This window comes from Canis aureus, chromosome X (assembly GCF_053574225.1).
Source record: "Canis aureus isolate CA01 chromosome X, VMU_Caureus_v.1.0, whole genome shotgun sequence".
Classification (NCBI taxonomy): domain Eukaryota; kingdom Metazoa; phylum Chordata; class Mammalia; order Carnivora; family Canidae; genus Canis; species Canis aureus.
This window is the reverse complement of record NC_135649.1, coordinates 65,608,582-65,631,323: the sequence shown is the minus strand read 5'-3', so window position 1 is coordinate 65,631,323 and position 22,742 is coordinate 65,608,582. Positions and strand designations below refer to the sequence as shown.

General features: G+C 37.9%; 1 protein-coding gene across 3 annotated transcripts in view; it reads left to right on the top strand.

The window, feature by feature from the left end:
* The window catches only part of UPRT (uracil phosphoribosyltransferase homolog), a 33,544-nt gene that overhangs the window by 1,007 nt on the left and 9,795 nt on the right, over positions 1-22,742 (top strand). For 2 of the 3 annotated variants that reach the window (XM_077889291.1, XM_077889294.1), the window contains exon 2: positions 20,121-20,163. In XM_077889291.1, the coding sequence (XP_077745417.1) occupies positions 20,121-20,163 (43 nt within the window). Of the gene's footprint in view, positions 1-3,863; positions 3,956-20,120; positions 20,164-22,742 lie in introns of all 3 variants that reach the window. The other variant, XM_077889292.1, reaches the window with a different exon arrangement.

The following is a 22,742-nucleotide window of genomic DNA, read 5'->3' as shown; positions in this document are numbered from 1 at the left end:
GACCGTTTACTGTTTGCTATTACAAATATGTCATTTTGTCTAACGTCTTTTAGTCTTGGAATTTGGGTTTTGTCAGGTGGAAATTTGTTCAACTCTGATCAGGACTGATTTTTGTAAAGTTACAGAACTTCCGATGTTTTCTGTAGAGTTAATGGAGCAAAGGTAACCTAAAGGAATCTTTGGCGCCCCCTCCTAATTCCACAAACCAAGATAGCCAAAAAAGTAATGTTAACATGCTATCTTGAGAGATCTCAAGACTCATGTTGTAGATGGGGTTTTTCAAGGGAAATATGTACCATCATGAAATATAGCTGGTTTCTGTATTGGCAGCACCTTAAATGAGTAGCTACTGCATGTCAAAGCACTCGTTTTTCAGTGGATTCCTTAATTTTTTAAAATGGCTGCTGGGTCAAGATGCCATTCTTTAAATCAGACTGTAGTAACTTTTCTTCATACTGTTAATAGGCTCCCAATTGGTTTCCTTGCCTTCAGTTTTTCTGCCTTCCACATATTCCCACACATTACTGAACAATCTCAATATACAACTTTGCTTTAGGTAACTATCCTACTCAGCAGCCTTCCTTGGCTTCTTAGTGCCTGTCAAATAAAGTCCAGGATCCTGACCTTGACATTAAGGCCCCTCTTCATGGTTCCTGGGAACTATTATGAAACATCCCTGATTCTTTTCTCCTCTGAAATTCTTTTTTAAAAAATATTTTATTGATTTATTCATGAGAGACACAGAGAGAGAGAGGCAGGCTCCATGCAGGGAGCCCCATGTGGGACCCGATCCTGGGACTCCAGGATCACGCCTGTGCGGAAGGCAGATGCTCAACCGATGAGCCACCCAGGCATCCCTCCTCTGAAATTCTTTTTACTCCTCCCTTTACTCCTTCTCTGCATTTTCATATCCTACCTACTCTTCAGGATCAAACCCAGCATTAAATGTCCACCTCTGTCGAGAGGCTTTCCTTTAATCATTCTTCCTTGCTGATCTTCCCTAGTTTTTTAAATGCATGACTCACCCGCTGTTTTGTATATTGTTATTGGTGTATCAGTCTTGTCTCACTTACTAGATTTTAATGAATCAATATTGAAAAGTACTGTGATCTTAAAAAGTAGGAGGCATAGGTTTGATAGTTGTGGTAGGGGAAGCTGAAATATAACTCATTTATAGAACAAAGAAAATAGGATGATGTTTCTTGTTTCTATAGATCAGGAGTTACTGACCTTGAGCCTTGGACACCACTGGGTTTCAGGGCCTTGGTGAACGGTCAGAAATTATCTGGGAAATACTATTCATTATATGCATTTTTAATGGTTGTTTTTGAATAGCATCTTTATTGAGATATAATTCACATATCATAAAATACACCATTTAAGGTGCACAATTGACTGGTTTTTTAAGTATGTTCATGTCTGTGCAACCATTACCACAATCAATTTTAGAACATTTTCATTACCTCAGCAAGAAAGCCTGTACACAGGAGTAGTCACTCCCCATTTCCCCTCAACCCATCAAATCACTAATCTGGACAACTACTAATATACTTTCTATCTCTGTTAAGTTGCCTATTCTGGACATTTCACATAAATGGAGTCATATAACATATGGTCTTTTGTGTGACTAGTTTCTTTCATTTAGTGTAATGTTGTCAAGTTTCATCCACATTATATCAGTACCCCATTCCTTTTTTAGCTGAGTGATAGTCCACTGTATCGATATACCACATTGTATTTGTCCATCTTCAGATGATGGATGTTTGCATGGTTTCCACTCTTTGGCTATTAAGAATAATGCTACTATGAACATTTGCATATGTGCCTTTTTTATGGGGTGAGGATTCCTTAGCTTTCATTACATATCACAAAGGGGTCTTCGTGGGACACCTGGGTGGCTCAGCAGTTGAGTGTCTACCTTTGGCCCAGGGCATGATCCTGGGATCCAGCATCGAGTTCCACATCAGGCTCCTTGCAGGGAGCCTGCTTCTGTCTCTGCCTCTCTCTCTCTCTCTCTCTCTCTCTCTGTCTCATGAATAAACAAATAAAATCTTTAAAAAAATAAAAAAAAAAAACAAAGGGGTCTTCATGACCATGTAAAGGTAAGCCATTGCTGTAGGATATGGAGAGGGCGTGAAGTTCAGCACTCCTATAAGACAGTATCAATACTTGATTTTACTGCATTGTTCAGAAAATCCTGGGTTGTATAGTAAACTTGAGTGTAAGTGGAATCTTTTTTTTTTCTTTCATGAGTTTGGAAAGAGACAGCAGGATCCAGAGTGATCTTAGGCAAAATCTTTAGCATCACTGCGCTTCAACTTTATCGTTTGTCAAATGAGGATGTGGTAATATCTCATGGAACTCTTGAGATGCTAAAACAAGATTCTGTCTTACATTTGTTATAAACTGTGAAGAGCTTTGCAAGCCTTCATGTTTCGATTTGTTCATCGTTCTAATTGCATTCATAAGGTCTAGTTTCTTAAACTTTCAGGAGACAGTAAACAGAATTTAACTATACATAAAACTCACATTCTTTTTTTTAAAAAGCAACATTGAGAGATCCTAGATAATTTTTAAAAAGATTTTATTTATTCATGAGAGACAGAGAGAGAGGCAGAGACATAGGCAGAGGGAAAAGCAGGCTCCTCACAGGGAGCCTGATGTGCGACTCAATCCTGGGACCCGGAATCATGGACCTGGGATCACACCCTGAGCCAAAGGCAGGTGCTCAACTGCTGAGCCACTCAGGCATCCTGATCCTAGATAATTTTTATCCTGCTGTGATAGTATAGAGGGACTCCTTAAAATTCTTGATAACTATTTGATGCTTAGTTATTTAGGCTGGAGACAGTGTTTTAGTTTTGTTTGGTTAAACAGATTTAACAAAACAGGCCTCTGTTCCTTTATCTTCAAAAATTGGAGTCTCCTCACACAAAGGGGACCTGTTTCATCTACTCCAGGGGGCTGGTATAGGAGGTCTTTGGTAAGAGGAGCTATACTTAGGTAGATTAAGTTATGGAAGTTGCCATCAGTTATCATATCCTGTCTTCCTCAGAGCTTAGGCTCTTCTCTGTTTTGATGTGACATCATATATGTGCACTGTGGAGCTGTCTGATAATAGAAACAATTGGAGTACTTGTTATTCCTTTATTGATCCTGGTCCTTAGTATATAGCTATTGAAGGAATTGCTTTCTGAATTGACTTTGCCAGTGTAGAAGTGTAGAACATGGAGCCACAGGACTGCATGTTGTAAATATATAAAGCAGGCAAGATTGAGAACGTTGTCCTGATCTAAAATGCCTTTTTAAAAAAATGTGTAGTATTTGCAATATGATACGTTGGTTTTATTATTGAATTTCAAGTAAATGGTTTTCTCTCTCTTCATAATGCAGTAATCTAAACATTGAAAGAGCAGATTATTTACTAAGTCACACATGGGTAACTGGTGAACCTGGAAAGAGAAATTACACCTTCATTTTCAGTTTTTGTAACAGGAAAAACATCCTTCTAAAAAAAAACAAATCTTTCTCTTACTGTCTCCTTTATATAATAAACCTAGCAAAATCTGAGTATAGTGTACTTTTCTTTTGAACATAGTTCGTGACCTCATCTTTAAGGCAATGCAGTGTATTTAAAAGATCATCTCCCTTCCCCACTTTTTTTTCTGTTGTCTCCCAAAATGTTAAAGGAAAGCTGTTTCATAAGCTCTTGAGTGTTTCCTTCTCCTTCTCCTTGGAAGGGCTTTGCCATGGCCTCAGCAGACAACTTGGATGAAAATTGAATATTCTCAGAGTATTTTAGTCCACGAAATAACACTAAAGAAGGACAGCCTTGTGACTTTATTTTATTTTATTTTTTTTAGTCGCCTGGAGGGGATACAACCTCTGGAGTGATGAACATTCTCTTTAGCCCTAAAATGATTGCAGCCTAATGTGATTTGAGGCTTCTGACTAGGTAATTTTGATATTCATTTTTTTTAAAGATTGTATTTATTTATTCATGAGAGACACACAGAGAGAGGCAGAGACACAGGCAGAAGGAGAAGCAGACTCCCCATGGGGAGCCTGATACAGGACTTGATCCCAGGACCCTGGGATCATGACCAGAGCCAAAGGCAGATGCTCAACCACGGAGCTGCCCAGGTGCCCCTAATGTGCTGTTCTTAACCGAGGCTGTGCATCTGAATTGCCTGGGGAGTCTTTTCTTTTTTTCCCAAATAAAATTTTTGGTAACCTTTGGGTAGTCTTGTGTGGAACCTGAGCACCTGTAGCTTTACAAATACCACAGGTGATTATGCTGTGCTCAGGCTGGACCACTGTCCCTGGGAGAATGGCCATTCTCTCTTGCAAGGTAATTTGCCTGGCTTCGGATTTGGGATATAGGCTGAGCTAGGGATTCCAACAAAATCAGCCTAGAGAGCCTAGCTTGGCATTACCCTGAGATTGGAGGAATCTGATATTTTCCCTACTTGCACAAAACCAAAATGATCACCACAGAAAAAGCCATGACCTGCAATTTGTTTAAAACATGGACATGATTTTGGTTTTACACATGAATTTTGGAACTGGCTTTTAGCCCAGGAAGGAAGAGTCACCTCTTTATGCATACCGTTGTCATCATATTTATTGGGCATGTCCTAGAAATGTCTTACCAACTAGTATGTACTCCAGGGAAGCATAAAGAAGGTCTGGCCTGGCACAGTACCTGATGCATAAGGGAACTAATACTCAATCAGTATTAAAAAAAAATCACCTTCTAAGTGACTGCAGCCTGGGTTCTAAGGGAAAAATGATAGTTTCTTTTCTTCTTCTACCTAATTTTGAATACTTATGTTAAACTCTGCTTTGAGGTGCAAGTAAATATTGACACTATTTTAATAGCTTTTTAAGAAGGTGCTATAGAGGTGTGGCCTTGCTGACGTATCTGGCAGGTAGTAAAATCAATATATATATATATTCAGTTTCTCACATTAGATTAGTTTTGCTCCAAGTACTTCACTGGGAGTTGTTTTTCTGAGGGTGAAAGGAGGCAGAAAATCATTTACAAAACATCTGCATACTATGAGAAACCTTGGAGTTATTCTTTATTCTAGTGATCCCATAATAACGAAATGGCTCTGGAAGTAGCATGTATGTTTTCAGAGCTTTGACTAAACATTAAACCTGCTGGAAAAGCTTTTATGTTCCACTTCCCTTCAATTTGTTACTTAAAAAATAAAAAACAAACAAAAACACAATAGAGCTGAATTTGAGTCTATTTAGTTCTTTTTTCTTCACTTAGGTTACCAGGTAAAATACAGGACACTCAATTAAATTTGAATTCAGATAAACAATGAACTTTTTTTCCATATACCCTAAACATTGAATGGGTTATACTTCTAAAATATAAATTTAACTAGGTATCCTGTATTTTTTTAAGATTTTATTTATTTATTCATGAGAGACACAGAGAGAGAGAGAGAGAGGGGCAGAGACACAGGTAGAGGGAAGAAGCAGGCTCCATGCAGGGAGTCTGATGCAGGACTTGATCCTGGGACTCCAGGATTACGCCCTGGGCCAAAGGCAGGCACCAAACCATTGAGCCACCCAGGGATCCCAGTATCCTGTATTTTTTATGCTAAATCTGGCAACCCTGTGCTAACCCTAACTTCTCCCACCCGAATGTTGAAAATAGCCTTTGTTTTTAAATTTTTTAATGTATTAAATTATTAAAATTTTTATTTAAATTCTAGTTAATTAACATATAGTGTAATACTGGTTTCAGGGGTAGAACTTCGTGATTTATCACTTGCATATAAAACCAGTGCTCATCATAACAAGTGCCCTCCTTAATACCCATCACCCATTTAGCTGATCCCCCACCCACATCCCTCCATTAAACTTCAGTTTGTTCTCTGTCTTTAAGAATCACTTATGGTTTGTTTCACTCTCTCTTTTTTGTTTTTTTCCCCCTTGCCATATGTTCATCTGTTTTGCTTCTTAAATTCCACATATGAGTGAAATAATATGGTATTTGTCTTTCTCCAAGTGACTTATTTTGCTTAGCATACTTTCTAGCTCCATCCATATCATTACAAATGGCAAGATTTCATTCTTCTTATGGCTGAGAAATATTCCGTTGTGTGTTCTTTATCCATTCATCAGTCGATGGACATTTGGGCTCTTTTTATAGTTTGGCTATTGTTGATAGTGCTGCTATAAACATACAGGTGCATGTACCCCTTCAAATCTGTACTTTTGTATACTTTGGGTAAATACCTAGGAGTATGATTGTTGCTGAGTCATAGGGTAGCTCTATTTTTAACTTTTTGAGGAACCTCCATACTGTTTTCCAGAGTAGGTGCACCAGTTTACATTCCCAACAGTGTAAGAGAGTTCTCCTTTTTTGACATACTCACAAAATCTGTCATCCTGTGTTGTTAATTTCATCCATTCTGACAGGTGTGAGGTGGTATTTCATGAAGGTTTTGATTTGTATTTCCCTGATGATGAGTGATGTGGAACATCTTTTCATGTGTCAGTTGGCCATCTGAATGTCTTCTTTGGAAAAATGTCTATTCATGTCTTCTGCCCATTTCTTAACTGGATTGTTTGTTTCTTGGGTGTTCAGTTTGATAAGCTCTTTATATATTTTGCATACTAACCCTTTATCTGGTATGTCATTTGCACTTATCTTCTCCCATTCCATAGGCTGCCTTTGTTTTGTTGATTGTTTCTTTTGCTGTGCAGAAGCTTTTTATCTTGATGAAGTCCCAATAATTCATTTTTGCTTTTGTTTCCCTTGCCTTCATAGATGCATCTTGCAAGAAGATGCTGAGCCAAGGTCAAAGAGGTTGTTGCCTGTGTTCTCCTGTAAGATATTGATGGATTCTTGTTTCACATTTAGATTTTTGAAACATTTTGAGTTTATCTTTGTATATGGTGTAAGAGAATGGTCGGTACAGTTTCATTCTTCTGCATGTGGCTGTCCAATTTTCCCAACACTATTTACTGAAGAGACTGTCTTTTTTCCATTGGATATTCTTTCCTGCTTTGTAGAAGATGAGTTGACCATAGAGTTGAGGGTCAATTTCTGGGTTTTCTATTCGGTTATAGTGATCTTTTTTTTTTTTTAAATAGGCATATATTTTTTTAAATAAATTTATTTTTTATTGGTGTTCAATTTACCAACATACAGATATATATATATATTCCCCAAGTGAATGAGAACATATAATGAGTCTCTCGCTGCCTGGCCTTAGCCTGGATCCTCATGGGGGCCCCTCCCCCACTGGATGCTTTTTTATTTATTTCTTTTTTCCCCATCTTCCTACCTTGATAGAAGCGTGAACTCTTCTCACTGTAGCATTCCAGCTGTTCTCTCTTTAAATCTCAGGCCGAATTCGTAGATTTTCAGGATAATTTGAAGGTTATCTTGGTAATTTGGTGGGGACAGGTGATTTGGAGACACTATTCTTCCGCCATCTTGCCCCTCCTCCCAGTTACAGTGATCTATGTGTCTTTTTTTGTACCTGTACTATACCGTCTTAATGATCATAGCTTTGCAATACAGCTTGAAGTCAGGCATTGTGATGCATCCAGCTTTGGTTTTCTTTTTCAACATTCCTCTGGCTATGCAGGGTGTTTTCTGATTCCACACAAATCTCACTCTCTGAAGAAAGTCCATGGTATTTTGATAGGGATTGCATTAAATGTGTAGATTGCTCTGGGTAGCATAGACATTTTCACAATATTTGTTCTTCCAATCTATGAGCATGGAATGTTTTTACATCTCTTTGTGTCTTCCTCAATTTCTTTTATAAGTGTTCGGTGGTTTTAGAGCATAGATCACTTACCTCTTTGATTAGGTTTACTCCTAGTTACCTTATGCTTTTTGGTGCAATTGTAAATGGGATTGATTCCTTAATTTCACTTTCTTCAGTCTCATTGTTAGTGTATAGAAATGCCACTGGTTTCTGTGCATTGATTTTGTATCCTGCCCTGGTGCTGAATTGCTGTATGAGTTATAGCAATTTTGGGGTGGAGTCTTTTGGGGTTTCTATATACAGTATGATGTCATCCAGGATGGGTGAGAGTTTGACTTCTTCTTTGCCAATTTGAATGCCTTTTATTTCTTTTTGTTGATTGAAATTGGAGGCTAGGACTTGTAGTACTATGTTGAACAACAGTGGTAAGAGTGGGCATTCCTGTCATGTTCCTGACCTTAGGGGAAAAGCTCACAGTTCTTCCCCAAATGATATTAACTGTTATCTTTTCATAAATAGCTTATATGATATTGAGAAATATTCCCTCTGTTCCTTCACTTTGAAGAGTTTTAATCAGGAATGGATGCTGTATTTTGTCAAATGCTTTCTCTGTATCTGTTGAGAGGATCATATGGTTCTCGTCTTTTCTTTTATTTATATAATCTATCACGTTGATTGTTTTACAAATGTTGAACCATCCTTGCAGCCCAGGGATAAATCCCACTTGGTAGTGGTGAATAATCCTCTTAATGTACTGTAGAAGCCTATTGGCTAGTATTTTGGTGAGAATTTTTGCTTCCATGTTCATCAGGGAGATTGGTCATAATTCTCCTTTATGGTGGGGATTTGTCTGGATTTGGGATCAAGGTAATTCTTACTTCATAGAATGAGTTTGGAAGCATTCTGCTGGTGGTTATTTTGTTTTTTTTTGTTTTTCTTTTTTTTTTAATTTATTTTTTATTGGTGTTCAATTTACTAACATACAGAATAACCCCCAGTGCCCGTCACCCATTCACTCCCACCCCCCGCCCTCCTCCCCTTCCACCACCCCTAGTTCGTTTCCCAGAGTTAGCAGTCTTTACGTTCTGTCTCCCTTTCTGATATTTCCCACACATTTCTTCCCCCTTCCCTTATATTCCCTTTCACTATTATTTATATTCCCCAAATGAATGAGAACATATAATGTTTGTCCTTCTCCGACTGGCTTACTTCACTCAGCATAATACCCTCCAGTTCCATCCACGTTGAAGCAAATGGTGGGTATTTGTCATTTCTAATAGCTGAGTAATATTCCATTGTATACATAAACCACATCTTCTTTATCCATTCATCTTTCGTTGGACACCGAGGCTCCTTCCACAGTTTGGCTATCGTGGCCATTGCTGCTATAAACTCAACTGAATACACATTCTGCTGGTGGTTATTTTGATGTGGATTGCATTAAATGTGTAGGTTTCTTTGAGTAGTATAGACATTTTAATTATGTTTGTTCTTCCAATCCATGAGCATGGAATGCTTTTCCATTTCTTTCTGTCCTCTTCAATTTCTTTCATAAGTGTTCTATAGTTCTCCGAGTACAGATCTTTGATCTCTTTGCTTAGGTTTATTCCTAGATATGGTTTTTGGTGCAATTGTTAAGGGGATCGATTCCTTGTTTTCTTTTACTGCTGCTTCATTATTCTTGTATCAAAATGGAACAGATTTCTATAGTGATTTTATATCTTACAACTTTGTTGAATTTATGTATTAGTTGTAGCAATTTTTTTTTTGGTGGAATCTTTTGTATTTTCTACAGAGTATCATGTCGTATACAAATAGTGAAAGTTTGACTTCTTTGCTGATTTTGATGCCTTTTATTTCTTTTTGTTGTCTGACTGCGGAGGCTAAGACTTCCAGTAGTATGTTAATTAGTAATGGTGAGTGTGGACATCCCTGTCTTGTTCCTGACCATAGAGGAAAAGTTCTCAGTCTTTCCCCATTGTGGATATTAGCTGTGGGTCTTTTCTTTATGATCTTTATTATTTTGAGATATTTTACCTGTATTCCTCCTTTGTTGAGGGTTTTTTTTAAAATCAAGAATGGATGCTGTTTATTTTGTCAAATGCTTTTTCTGCATCTATTGAGAGGATCATATGGTTCTTATCCTTTTATTAATGTGGTATATACCACACTGGTTGATTTGCAAATATTGAACCACCCTAATAGTCCAGAAATCAATCCTAGTTGATCATGGTGAATAATTCTTTTAATGCACTTGATTTGTTCATATTTTATTGAGATATTTTACATCCATGTTCATCAGGGATATTGGCCTGTAATTCTCCTTTTTAGTGGGGTCTTTGTCTGGTTTTATAATCAAGGTAATGCTGGCTTTGTAGAACAAGTGTAGAAATTTTCTTTCCATTTCTACTTTTTGGAACAGTTTGAGAAGAATAGGTATTAACTCTTCTTTACATTTCTGGTAGAGTTCTCTTAGCAAGCCACCTGGCCCTGGACTTCTGTTTGTTAGGAAATTTTTGATTACTAATTTATTTTCTTTACTCGTTATGTATAGGTCCATTCAAATTTTCTATTTCTTTCTGTTTCAGTTTTGGTCATTTGTATGTTTCTAGGAATTTGTTTATTTCTTCCAGATTGACCAATTTGTTGGCATATACTATTTCATAATATTCTCTTATAGTTGTTTCTATTTCATGATGTTAGTTGTGATCTCTCCTCTTTCATTCATGATTTTATTTATTGAGTTCTTTCTCTTTTCTTTTTGATAACTCTGGCTAGATGTTTATTACTTTTTTCTTTCTTCTTTTTTTTTATCACTTTTTTTCTTTTGAAGAGCCAGCTCTTAGTTTCATTGACCTGTTCTAGTTTTTTGGTTTCTATATAATTTATTTCTGTTCTAATCTTTGTAGTTTCCCTTCTTCTGCTGGCTTTAGGCTTTATTTGCTATTCCTTTTCTAACTCCTGTAGGTTCTGTTTTTTGAGACTTTTCTTGCTTCTTGAGGTAGGCCTGTATCCAAAGGTTTTGGACTGTTGTGTTTTCATTTTCATTTGCTTTCATGTATTTTTTTTTCTCCTTTAATTTCCTAGTTAACCCATTCATTCTTGTGTTGAATGTTCTTTAACTTCCATTTATTTGTCTTTCTAAATTTTTTCTTATTTCATAGCATTGTGGTTTGAAAACATGCATGGTGGGCACCTGGGTGGCTCAGTGGTTGAGCATCTGCCTTTGGTTAGGTCATGATCCTGGGGTCCAGGGATCGAGACCCATATTAGGCTCTCTATGGGGAGCCTGTTTCTCCCTTTGCCTATGTCTCTGACTCTCTCTCTGTGTCTCTCATGAATAAATAAATAAAATTTTTTAAAAAAAGGAAAGAACAGTCATAGTATGATCTCAATCTTTTTGTACTGGTTGAGAGCTGTTTTGTGATCCAGTATGTGATCTATTTTGGAGAATGTTCCATGTGCACTTGAAAAGAATGTGTATTCTGCCCTTTAGGGTAAAGTGTTCTGAATATATCTGTTAATATATCTAGTCCAATGTTTCATTCAAATCCATTGTTCCCATGTTGATTTTCTGTTTGGATGGTTTGTGCATTGCTGTAAGTGTGGTATTAAAGTCCTCTACTATTATTTTATTATTATCAATGAGTTTTTTTTTACATACGTTATTAATTGATTTATATATTTGGGCGCTCCCAATTTGGGGGCATAAATATTTACAATTGTTACATCTTCTTGATGGATAGACCCCTTAATTATGATATAATACCCTTCATCTATTATTATAGTCTTTGGTTTAAAAATCTAGTTTTTCTGAAATAAGTATGGCTAATCTGACTCTTGATGTCCATTAGCATGATAGATGGCTCTCCATCCCCTGAATCTGCAGGTTTTTTTAAAAAAATATTTAATTTATTTATTCATGAGAGATACACAGAGAGAGAGAGACAGAGACATAGGCAGAGGGAGAAGCAGGCCCTGCAGGGAGCCTATTGTGGGACTCAGTCCCTGGACCCTAGGTTCACGACCTGAGCCAAACGCAGACACTCAACCACTGAGCCACCCAGGCATCCCTTCAGGTGTCTTTAGGTCTAAAATGAGGGTCTTATAACTTTTTTAAAAAATATTTTAGTTATTTATTTGAAAGACAGAGATAGCAGCAGAGATTGTGAGAGAGCGTGAGCCTGGAGGAGAGGGAGAAGCTGATCAGGGAGCCTGATTCAGGGCTTGATCCCAGGACTCTAGGATTATGACCTGGGAGTAAGGCAGACCATTAATGGACTGAGCCACCCAGGTGCCCGAGTCTCGGGTAACCCTTAATGATAGTGATATATTCTTGGCTGTCTGTTTTTCCCATTCAGCATGTTGAATATAGCATGTCACTTTCCTCTGGTCAGCCAAGAGTTTATGGAGAAATCTGTGGCAACCTGTTCCTTCTTCCCTTGTAGGTTAAGGACTTCTTTTCCTTTGCTGCTTTCAGGATTCTTTCCATGTCTGTGCATATTTTATGAATTTGGCTATGATATGTCTTAGTGATTGTCAGCTTTTGTTGAATTTAATGGGAGTTCTCTGTGCTTTTTAGATTGTGATGTCTGTTTCCTCCCCTAGATTAGGATATTTCTCAGCTATAATTTGTTCAAATAAACTTCCTGCCCCTTTTTCTTTCTCTTCTTCAGGGACTCTTATGGTTATAGCATTTTTTTTACGTTTTTTAAATTTAAATTCAGTTTGCCAACATATAGTATAACACCCAGTGCTCATCCCATCAAGTGCCCCCCTCAGTGCCCGTCATCCAGTCACCCCATCCTCCTGCCAACCTCCCCTTCCACTAGCCCTTGTTTGATGTCCTTCAAAAAATGAATGGACAAAGAAGATGTGGTATATATATACAATGGAATATTACTGAGCCATTAGAATCGATGAATACCCATCATTTGCTTCAGCGTAATTGTTGATTTAAATTCTGGTTCAGACGTCTTACTTGTATATGTATTGATTAAATCCATGGCTCTGACTTTTTTTATTTTAGTAATAAATTTATTTTTTATTGGTGTTAAATTTACCAACATACAGAATAATACCCAGTGCCCATCCCGTCAAGTGCCCCCCTTAGTGCCCGTCACCCATTCACCCCCACCCCTGCCCTCCTCCCCTTCCACCACCCCTAGTTCGTTTCCCAGAGTTAGGAGTCTTCATGTTCTGTCTCCCTTTCTGATATTTCCCACTCATTTCTTCTCCCTTCCTTTCTATTCCCTTTCACTATTATTTATATTCCCCAAATGAATGAGACCTTATAATGTATGTCCTTCTCCGATTGACTTATTTCACTCAGCATAATACCCTCTAGTACCATCCACGTTGAAGCAAATGGTGGGTATTTGTCATTTCTAATGGCTGAGTAATATTTCATTGTATACATAAACCACATCCATTCATCTTTCGATGGACACCGAGGCTCCTTCCACAGTTTGGCTATTGTGGACATTGCTGCTATAAACATCGGGGTGCAGGTGTCCCGGCGTTTCATTGCATCTGCATCTTTGGGGTAAATCCTCAGCAGTGCAATTGCTGGGTCGTAGGGCAGGTCTTTTTTTAACTGTTTGAGGAACCTCCACACAGTTTTCCAGAGTGGCTGCACCAGTTCACATTCCCACCAACAGTGTAAGAGGGTTCCCTTTTCTCCGCATCCTCTCCAACATTTGTGGTTTCCTGCTTTGTTAATTTTCCCCATTTTCACTGCTGTGAGGTGGTATCTCATTGTGGTTTTGATTTGTATTTCCCTGATGGCAAGTGATGCAGAGCATTTTCTCATGTGCATGTTGGCCATGTCTATGTCTTGCTCTGTGAGATTTCTCTTCATGTCCTTTGCCCATTTCATGATTGGATTGTTTGTTTCTTTGGTGTTGAGTTTAGTAAGTTCTTTATAGATCTTGGAAACTAGCCCTTTATCTGATATGTCATTTGCAAATATCTTCTCCCATTCTGTAGGTTGTCTTTGAGTTTTGTTGACTGTATCCTTTGCTGTGCAAAAGCTTCTTATCTTGATGAAGTCCCAATAGTTCATTTTTGCTTTTGTTTCTTTTGCCTTCGTGGATGTATCTTGCAAGAAGTTACTGTGGCCGAGTTCAAAAAGGGTGTTGCCTGTGGTCTCCTCTAGGATTTTGATGGATGCTTGTCTCACATTTAGATCTTTCATCCATTTTGAGTTTATCTTTGTGTATGGTGAAAGAGAGTGGTCTAGTTTCATTCTTCTGCATGTGGATGTCCAATTTTCCCAGCACCATTTATTGAAGAGACTGTCTTTCTTCCAGTGGATAGTCTTTCCTCCTTTATCGATTATCAGTTGACCATAAAGTTGAGGGTCCACTTCTGGATTCTCTATTCTGTTCCATTGATGTATGTGTCTATTTTTGTCCCATTACCACACTGTCTTGATGACCACAGCTTTGTAGTACAACCTGAAATCTGGCATTGTGATGCCCCCAGATATGGTTTTCTTTTTTAAAATTCTCCTGGCTATTCGGGGTCTTTTCTGATTCCACACAAATTTTAAAATAATTTGTTCTAACTCTCTGAAGAAAGTCCATGGTATTTTGATAGGGTTCGCATTAAACGTGTAAATTGCCCTGGGTAACATTGACATTTTCACAATATTAATTCTGCCAATCCATGAGCATGGAATATTTTTCCATCTCTTTGTGTCTTCCTCCATTTCTTTCAGAAGTGTTCTATAGTTTTTAGGGTATAGATCCTTTACCTCTTTGGTTAGGTTTTATTCTTAGGATCTTATGCTTTTGGGTGCAATTGCAAATGGGATTGACTCCTTAATTTCTCTTTCTTCAGTCTCATTGTTAGTGTATAGAAATGCCACTGACTTCTGGGCATTGATTTTGTATCCTGCCACGCTGCCGAATTGCTGTATGAGTTCCAGCAATCTTGGGGTGGAGTCTTTTGGGTTTTCTATGTAGAGTATCATGTCATCAGCGAAGAGGGAGAGTTTGACTTCTTTGTGGCTCTGACTTCTTTTGATTCTTTCTTTTATAGTGAATTCCTACACTTTGTCATTTTGTCTAGGTCACTGTTTTTTTGTGTGTGTGATTGTAAGGAAAGCCTATTATATTCCTGCTGCTGTTAGTAATGGCTATATTAAGAAGAGGTCTAAAAAAAAGTTAGATCCTATTTCCACTATAGCTGAAGTTTTGCAGCACTCTGTGATCAGTTGACTTGGTGCCTGTGAGGAATTTGTGCTAGTCTTCTGGGGTATGGCTTGATGCATTGATTTTTAGGTGGATTTGCCCTGTTAGATATGCCCCTGCAAGGTGCAGGGTCTGGTGGGGGGGCTTCTCCCAGCAGTTGCAGGTACTTCTAATACTTCATACTTTCGGCTCCAATGCTTGTAAAAACTTGCAGTAATCAGCCACTGTAGTTTTCCCAGTGAATGGTCTTGGACAAATCTCTCTCTGGTGCAGTTCTCTGCATGCTGCCTTCTCTCTCTATCTCTCTCTCTCTGTCTCTCTCTTTTCTGTCTCTGAGATTAAGGCTCCCTCCCCTCCACAGAACCCAAGGATTCTTTTCTCCCCTCCCCCGTGTATCACGTCTCCACACCTCCTACCTTCCACGTTGTGGCTTCTTTTTTCTCTAGTTTTCCAATTTGTTCTCTGACCACTCAAATTGATCAGATGTTTGGAATGTTTTGATATTTATCTGGGTCTAATTTAGAGAGGAAGCAAGCCTAGGATTCCCCTACTACTGTTCCATCTTAACTCTCTCCTCAGGCCTTTTTAAAAAAAATGACACCTAAATCAATGCTACTGGGATTTGATTGATTGATTTATATAATGGATTTTAAAAAAGATTTTATTTATTTATTCATGAGAGACACACGGAGAGAGGCAGAGACATAGGCAGAGGAAGGAGAAGCAGGCTCCCTGTGGGGAGCCCAGTGTGGGACTCAATCCCAGGACCCCAGGATCAGGACCTGAGCTGAAGGCAGACCTGAGGCGAAGGCAGACAGTCAACTACTGAGCCATCCAGGCGTCTCCTGGGAATTGATTTAAATTAAATTGTTTAAGTTATGGGTCAGAGGTTTTGATTTAATAATTTTTGGAAAGGGTGTATTCTTCTTGTATGTGTTAACTTTTTTACAAGCCATGTTATAATGGCAGCTTTTCTCTCTTCCAAAGGCGCATTTTAATAATGTTTTATTTGCCCACCGGAGTCTATTTCATTGTTTGCATTGAGTGTCCATGCCAGTCTCGTTTGCAGGGAGAGAAATATCTTTAAAATACATTTAAAAACGGTCACCTTTAGAAAACATTGTCTTATTAGAGCAAAATAAATAATGGCTTTCCTCAGGGCCTTGGAATCAAAGAGCTTCAGGATGGGAAGTACCTTGAAGTCCTTCACCTCTTATAAACCTCACTGTTTTCATCACTAAAGTGGTAGTAATGGAATCTACCTCTTAAGGTTGTATGAGGAGTAGATCAGGTAATGCACAAGTGCTTAATACTTGGCACCAAGGAAACTTTTACTAAATAGTGACCTGTGAGAAAGAAGGGAGTAATATGTGAGGTACCTGCTGTAACTTTCAGACCTTTTTAGAAAAGCTTTATAAATAAATCTTTGTATACTTAGTGTATGTGTGTTGTTGTTAAAATGGTCTTTGTAAATAAAAGGGGGAGAGCTGTCAAGTTTATTTTGAATGGAGAGAAGTAGCAGAGAGTGATCAAATGGCAATTTCTGTTATAGAAATTGAAGTTGTAATTGTCCCAGGGGAGAACATCTTCCAACACTCTATACATTCCCTCTAGTAGTAGTAGCAGTAAGGACTAGAAGGAATAGGGGAGAGGATCTCTACTTGAAGTTTTAATTTTTTAATATTATAAAAACATTCCTCTGTCATAGTTCTATATCTCATGCATGATAATTAGAGTTCAGTGAGATTCAAGAAGTTTCATCTTGGTCTGCATTTGCTGTGAGACATGCATGTTTTCCACAATTGCTGAAGCCTCTGTGGAATTTTTAAAGTGCTTTATAGACAGGCTTAAATAGGGAAGAATCAAATTTACCAAGTCCACATTAAAACAAGGATTTGACTTCCTGTATGATTCTCATTCTTTTGTTGTTTCATTGTAAAGATAACGTTTTAAAATGGCTGCCTTTGGCTTTCATTTTGTTTCTACAGATGTGTGACACATTTGTTGGGGGAAGTGTCAAGAAAAGTATATTTGATGATATGATTAGGTCTGCACTGTGAATCCTATTTGAAGGTTGTACAATTAAAAAAATGCTCAGCTTAACACTAATTAGATTTCTGTGTTCTGAATTAAAAGTGTCTGAATACCACTGTTTAAATATTTGACATTTGATCATTTGGCTATAGTTTAGAATATTCCAGAAATGTGTGTCAGTTTTTGTTGTTTTGTGATAATTTTGCATTAGATTTTTTTACTGTTATTAGATAGAAGATGATTAAAATGACTTTCAGAACTTTGTTTTTAGTATGAGAATTTAAAAAAAAATGATTTTGAAGGGTACCTGGGTGGCTCAGTGGTTGAGCGTCTGCCTTTGGCTCAGGGCATGATCCCAGGGTCCTGGGATTGAGTCCTGCATCAGGTTCCCCACAGGAAGCCTGCTTCTCCCTCTGCCTGTGTCTCTGCCTCTCTCTGTGTATCTCTCATGAATAAATAAAATCTTTTAATTTTTTTTAATAAAATCTTTTAAAAAATGATTTTGAGACAAGTGAATAGAGTTACAATTTGAAACAAAGTGTATGGAGTGAATAAGACCTGAGCTTACGTTGAAATTCCTTTATTAACAAACACTTTGGTGCAGTATTGAGCATAAAGTAGGGATTCAGAGAATATGTGCAACTTGTTGATCTGACAAGTATATAACTGTTTGTGAAACTCTAGTGATAACAGTGTTAAGGGTTTAGATGTGAGTATTGAAGACCACTGTGGATTTTTTTTCAATGCAATCAACTTATTGTATTCTAGCTGTAGTTCAATTTCTAAATTGATTAAAAGTATACAGTATGGGTCTTGAACAGCAGGAGATGGGGTGGTAATTACTGTTTGTAGTGGGATGACTTAGAACAGTAAATGCTTTAATTGGAAGTCAAATAGCTATCAAGAGATGACAGCTCTAGTGTATACTTTTTTGGAATGTAGAGAAGGTGATTATTATGGAAAAGTTAGCAGTTGAGGCTGATATCTTGGGGGAGAATATGAAAGGTGTTAAAATGCCTGATTTCAAAGCCAAATAATGGATTTGGACAGCTCTGATCATTTAGCCTAATATGATTTTTCTGTGTAATAAATGTATGTGTAACTGTTCAGAAATTAAAAACAAATATTTCAGATGTGTTCCCAAGATATTTTACTGAGTATTTCTTATAAGGCAAATCCAGATTTTTCCTCCTTATTGAAAAACTGTTCTGGCTGGCTACATTGTTTGTTTATATGGGTCTAGCAAACAGAAAGTAGGCTTCAGTATTTTTTGTAGTTCACTAACTTTTATTTCCTGACAAGTACTTTGTGAAGATTAAATCCAGAAATGAAAGGTGCTAGCGTAAAAGTGTAGTTTTATTTGAAAACCATGGTAAGAGTCTGCTTTATTAGTTAATTTATTTAATTTATTTGATGTGAGTATAGTTGACACACAATGTTATATTAGTAAAAGGTGTACAACAAGGTGATTCCACAAGTTTATATGTTATGCTATGCTCACCACAAGTGTAGCTGCTATCTGTCACCATACAGTGCTATTACAATATCATATACTATATACCTTATGCTGTGCCTTTTGTTCCCATGACTTGTTCATTCCCTAAGTGGAAGCTTGTATCTTCTACTCGCTTTTACACAATTTTCCCATACCCCTATCCCCCTCCCCTCTGGCAACCATTAGTTTGTTCTTTAAGTACAGCCTTTTTAAAAAATGTGTGTGTGTGTGTGCATGTGCGTGTGTGTGTAGGTATATGTGGATAGTTTTCTGAGTTCAGGGAATATTTATATATAAAGAATACAGACCTATATTTTTGCTATTGCTCAATCATGGTTCATATCTTAGAGAGTTAATATCTATACTATGATAGAATTGTGGTTACTCTAAGAAACCAAATATCATTTGTGTCAAGGATATTTCATTGCTTTTTCCTGTCAGAAAAAGTAAATACAGCTTGGGGAAAAAAAGGAGTAGTGATTAATGGTATACTGAGATTATATATGCTTACATATGCCATTTCTATGCTGTGTTGGGGGAGTATTTTAGGTATGCTATGGATAGGCAGATAGGGATTTTTTAAGCACATAAACTGTAAATCAGTCTGTCAGTCAAATCATTTAACTTCTGTGGGAGAAGAGGATAGAACAATACTAGATTTTTACACACAGAAAAAAAATGTAAGCCTTTTAACATTCCCTTTTGGTTGGTTAGGTGGGTAGGTGCAACCTTGGATATTTATTACTTGGGCGCCTCAGGATATGAAAGTGTTGACCAGAGGAAATGTATAGGAAAAAGGCAAAATGGTCTAAGGAATAAAGCATCTGATTGGAAAAAAAAGGCAAAAAAATAAAAAAATAAAAAAATAAAAAAAATTTAAAAAAAGGAAAAAACAGGCAAAAGGAACAAATAATTTGAGAAAGAGGTCTTGGAAATCAGGTTATGTATTCTTGCAAAGAGTGGCAAAAGTGGAAGATTTATTTGTTTGTATTGTATCATTCTCATTCCAAAAAGGATTAGAGACAAAGTAGATAGGTTACTTACCTTGGTAATGTGGGTTTTAGTTCAAGGTGAATGGATGGAGAGATTGGGAAGAACCCGGTTTTCATACTGCAGAAGTTTTTCTCTTAACTTGAGCTGTTGACTTGCTGCCATCTTGCAGGGGAAGCTTCATTCATCTCCTTGTGGAATAATATATATTTGGGCAGCTCAGTGGGATAATCATTTCAATTCCTGTCTCTAATGTTGATATCGAGTAAGCATTTTCAATAATATTTATCAAGTCATTCAAGTTCCTATATCCTAGTGAAAAATATCTTGCCTCAGTAATAGTTTATACTTATAAGCTTTTAGGCTTTTAGTATGTAATAGCTCTTTTTTAAAAAGATTTTATTTATTTATTCATGAGAGATACAGAGAAAGAGGCAGAGACATAGATAGAGGGAGAAGCAGGCTCCCCAAGGGGAGCCTGATGTGAGACTCGAACCCAGAATCCTGGGATCATGCCCTGAGCCAAAGGCAGATGCTCAACCACTGAGCCACCCAGGTGTCCCTGTAATAGCTCTTAATAGCATTGTTACTATATGTATTAAGTAATATTTTACCTTAAAGCTCTAATATGGACTAAAATTTATACTACTTTCTTTCTAGGACAGCCAGTAGAGGGGACTTCATGTTTTCTGCGGATCGTTTGGTAGGTGGAGTCTTTCCTTTTTTGTTTTATTGTTCTTAGTGATATAATCATAGTAGGCCAACTGACTTTTTTTTTAGGGAATTCTGGGCATGAGAGAGATTGTGCCAAGTAATCGTCATCCTGGTAAACTTCTGAAGTGTTGTTTCTGCTCTTTCATTAAGGCTGTGCCTCAATCCATTTAACCTCAAAGCATTGCCCATGAATTCATTCTCTATAATTCTGAGGTACTTCTACCTCTCAAGTGGATCTCGGCAACCCTTAAAGACCTCATCTTAGGGCAGTGAAGTGAAGTACGTCAAAAGAAAATCAAAGATATAAGGAGACCTAGAAGTTACCCTTGTGGTATACATTTAATACAGAAAAACTAATATCCTTCTTGTAGTTTTCATGGGAGGTTATTTATTTTGCCTTTTCTGTATTATCCTCACATGTGAAATACTAAGTTGGACTGTGTATACTTTCCTCAGGGGCTTCCTGTTAAGGACTGGTCAAGCCCAATTCAATTTGCTTATTTATTTTTTAGATTTGTGAAGGAAACCTTTTTTTAAAATTTATTTTTTAATTTAAATTCAATTAGCCAACATATAGTAAGTACATCATGAGTTTCAGGTGTAAAGCTCAGTAATTCATCAGTTGCATATAATACCCAGTGCTCATCCCATCAAGTGCCTTGCTTGGTGCCTGTCACCCAGTCACCCCGTCCCCCCACACCTCCCCTTCTGCAACCCTTTGTTTTCCAGTCAGGAGTCTCTCCTGGTTTGCTTCCTCTCTAATTTTTCCCCACTCATTTCCTGCCCCCTTCCTCCATGGCCCCTTTCACTATTTCTTATATTCCACACATAAGTGAGACCATATGATAATTGTCTTTCTCTAATTGACTTATTTCACCCAGCATAATACCCTCCAGTTCCATCCACGTCGATGTAAATGGTCAGTATTCATCCTTTCTGATGAGCCCAATTCAGTTTAGCTAGTGTGATCTGAGAGGATCTCAGGCCGAATTGAGTTGTTTTCAGGTAAAACATTGCATTTCCTTCTTGTGTGCTCAGTGCTTGGAATAAGGTTGACACATTTTCTGCTGTGGTTATTAGTATTTATCTATTTACAAAACATTTACTGAACTTGAGTTAGGCATTGGGCTAGGCTGTGTTGCAGGGGGAGGAGATAACAGCCGCAAAGAATATGGACATTGTTCCTGATCTCATGGAGTTTACATTCTAAATGCTGTTGTCAGTTTTTAGTTTGGGAAAGAAAGAAAAGTGGCTTATTAACTTCACAGGTGTAATCAGAGAATAGACAATAATTATTAAAGGGAGTGTGATGGGGGAAAAGGCATGAAACTAGATTTTCCATGGGTAAAATCTTAATTCCCAAGTACAGGCAGCTCCTCTTATGCTTTTGGATTTAAGTATTCCTGGTTCAGAGGCCACTTAATTTATAATCATTTGAGCTTCCAGGGGCAGTAATATACCTTGGCTTGCATTAAGGTCAATGTAATTGACCCTCCTGGAGTGATAGGTCATTCGGTCTTTATGCTTTTATCAAACCAAAGGAATAGGTTCAAGGAGGAAGGAACTTGTGTCATTGGCTGTCATGGAGAAAACAGAAGTCTTGGTGTTCATTAGTAGAAAATGGTTCCTCTTCCTTTTGCTTTCTTTGCCTTCTGTCTATAGAAGGTAGGAGTTAAGTTCATGGTTATTGTAAAATGCTTACCTGCTTATATCTTGACCAAATAAGACAATAAGGAGCTGTGGCATAATTCACATGAGGGGATGGCAATTTGGACCTCTCTCTTCTCTGCAGTTGACTCTGAAGGTTCTGATATTGGGGATGTATGCAGAGGGTCTTTCATGGTTGTGGTTGGGACTGGAGCTATTTAGGTTTCTGGTGTTGAGGATTTCTAGTTCACTGTTCTAGCACAAGGGTTCCATTATAGTTGACATTAATTCTATCATGGATATATCAGGATTGGCTTCCCTGGCACTCAGATCTTGAGTTCTTTATATTTAGTCACCCTTCTGGTTTTATGTTCTCTTATAAGGCCTGGACACATTAATTTCTGTCCTAGAGATGCAGGAGATAGGCAGGAGGTAAGACTCTTTAGAATAGTGTTATTAGGAGGGGTGCCTGGGTGGCTCAGTCCATTAAGCATCCAACTCTTGATTTCGGTTCAGGTCATGATCTCAGGGTTGTGAGATTGAGTCCCAGGTTAGGCTCTGCGCTCAGTGGGAAGTCTGCTTGAGACTCCCTCTCCACCTGCCCCTCCCCCACCTCATGCTCTCTCTCCAAGGATGACTCTTGTCACTTGTAGTTTTGCATCTCTCATAATAATATCGGCTGGACTAACTGAATGAGAATCAGAAGGCATACTTGAGCCTTTTGGTGGCAATCATGTGCCTTCCCAAGGTTGGATACCTAGCAGCAAGCAGCCAAACATTTGGGTCTATTTCTGCATCTAACCTATGATAGGTGCCCCCTTCCTACCTCCATAATCTAAACCCTTGCCTGTTGTGCCTAGTGTTCAGCTCCTGAAGCTAACAGCTAACAGTAGACCTAGCAGGTTCTCAACTTACTCTTCT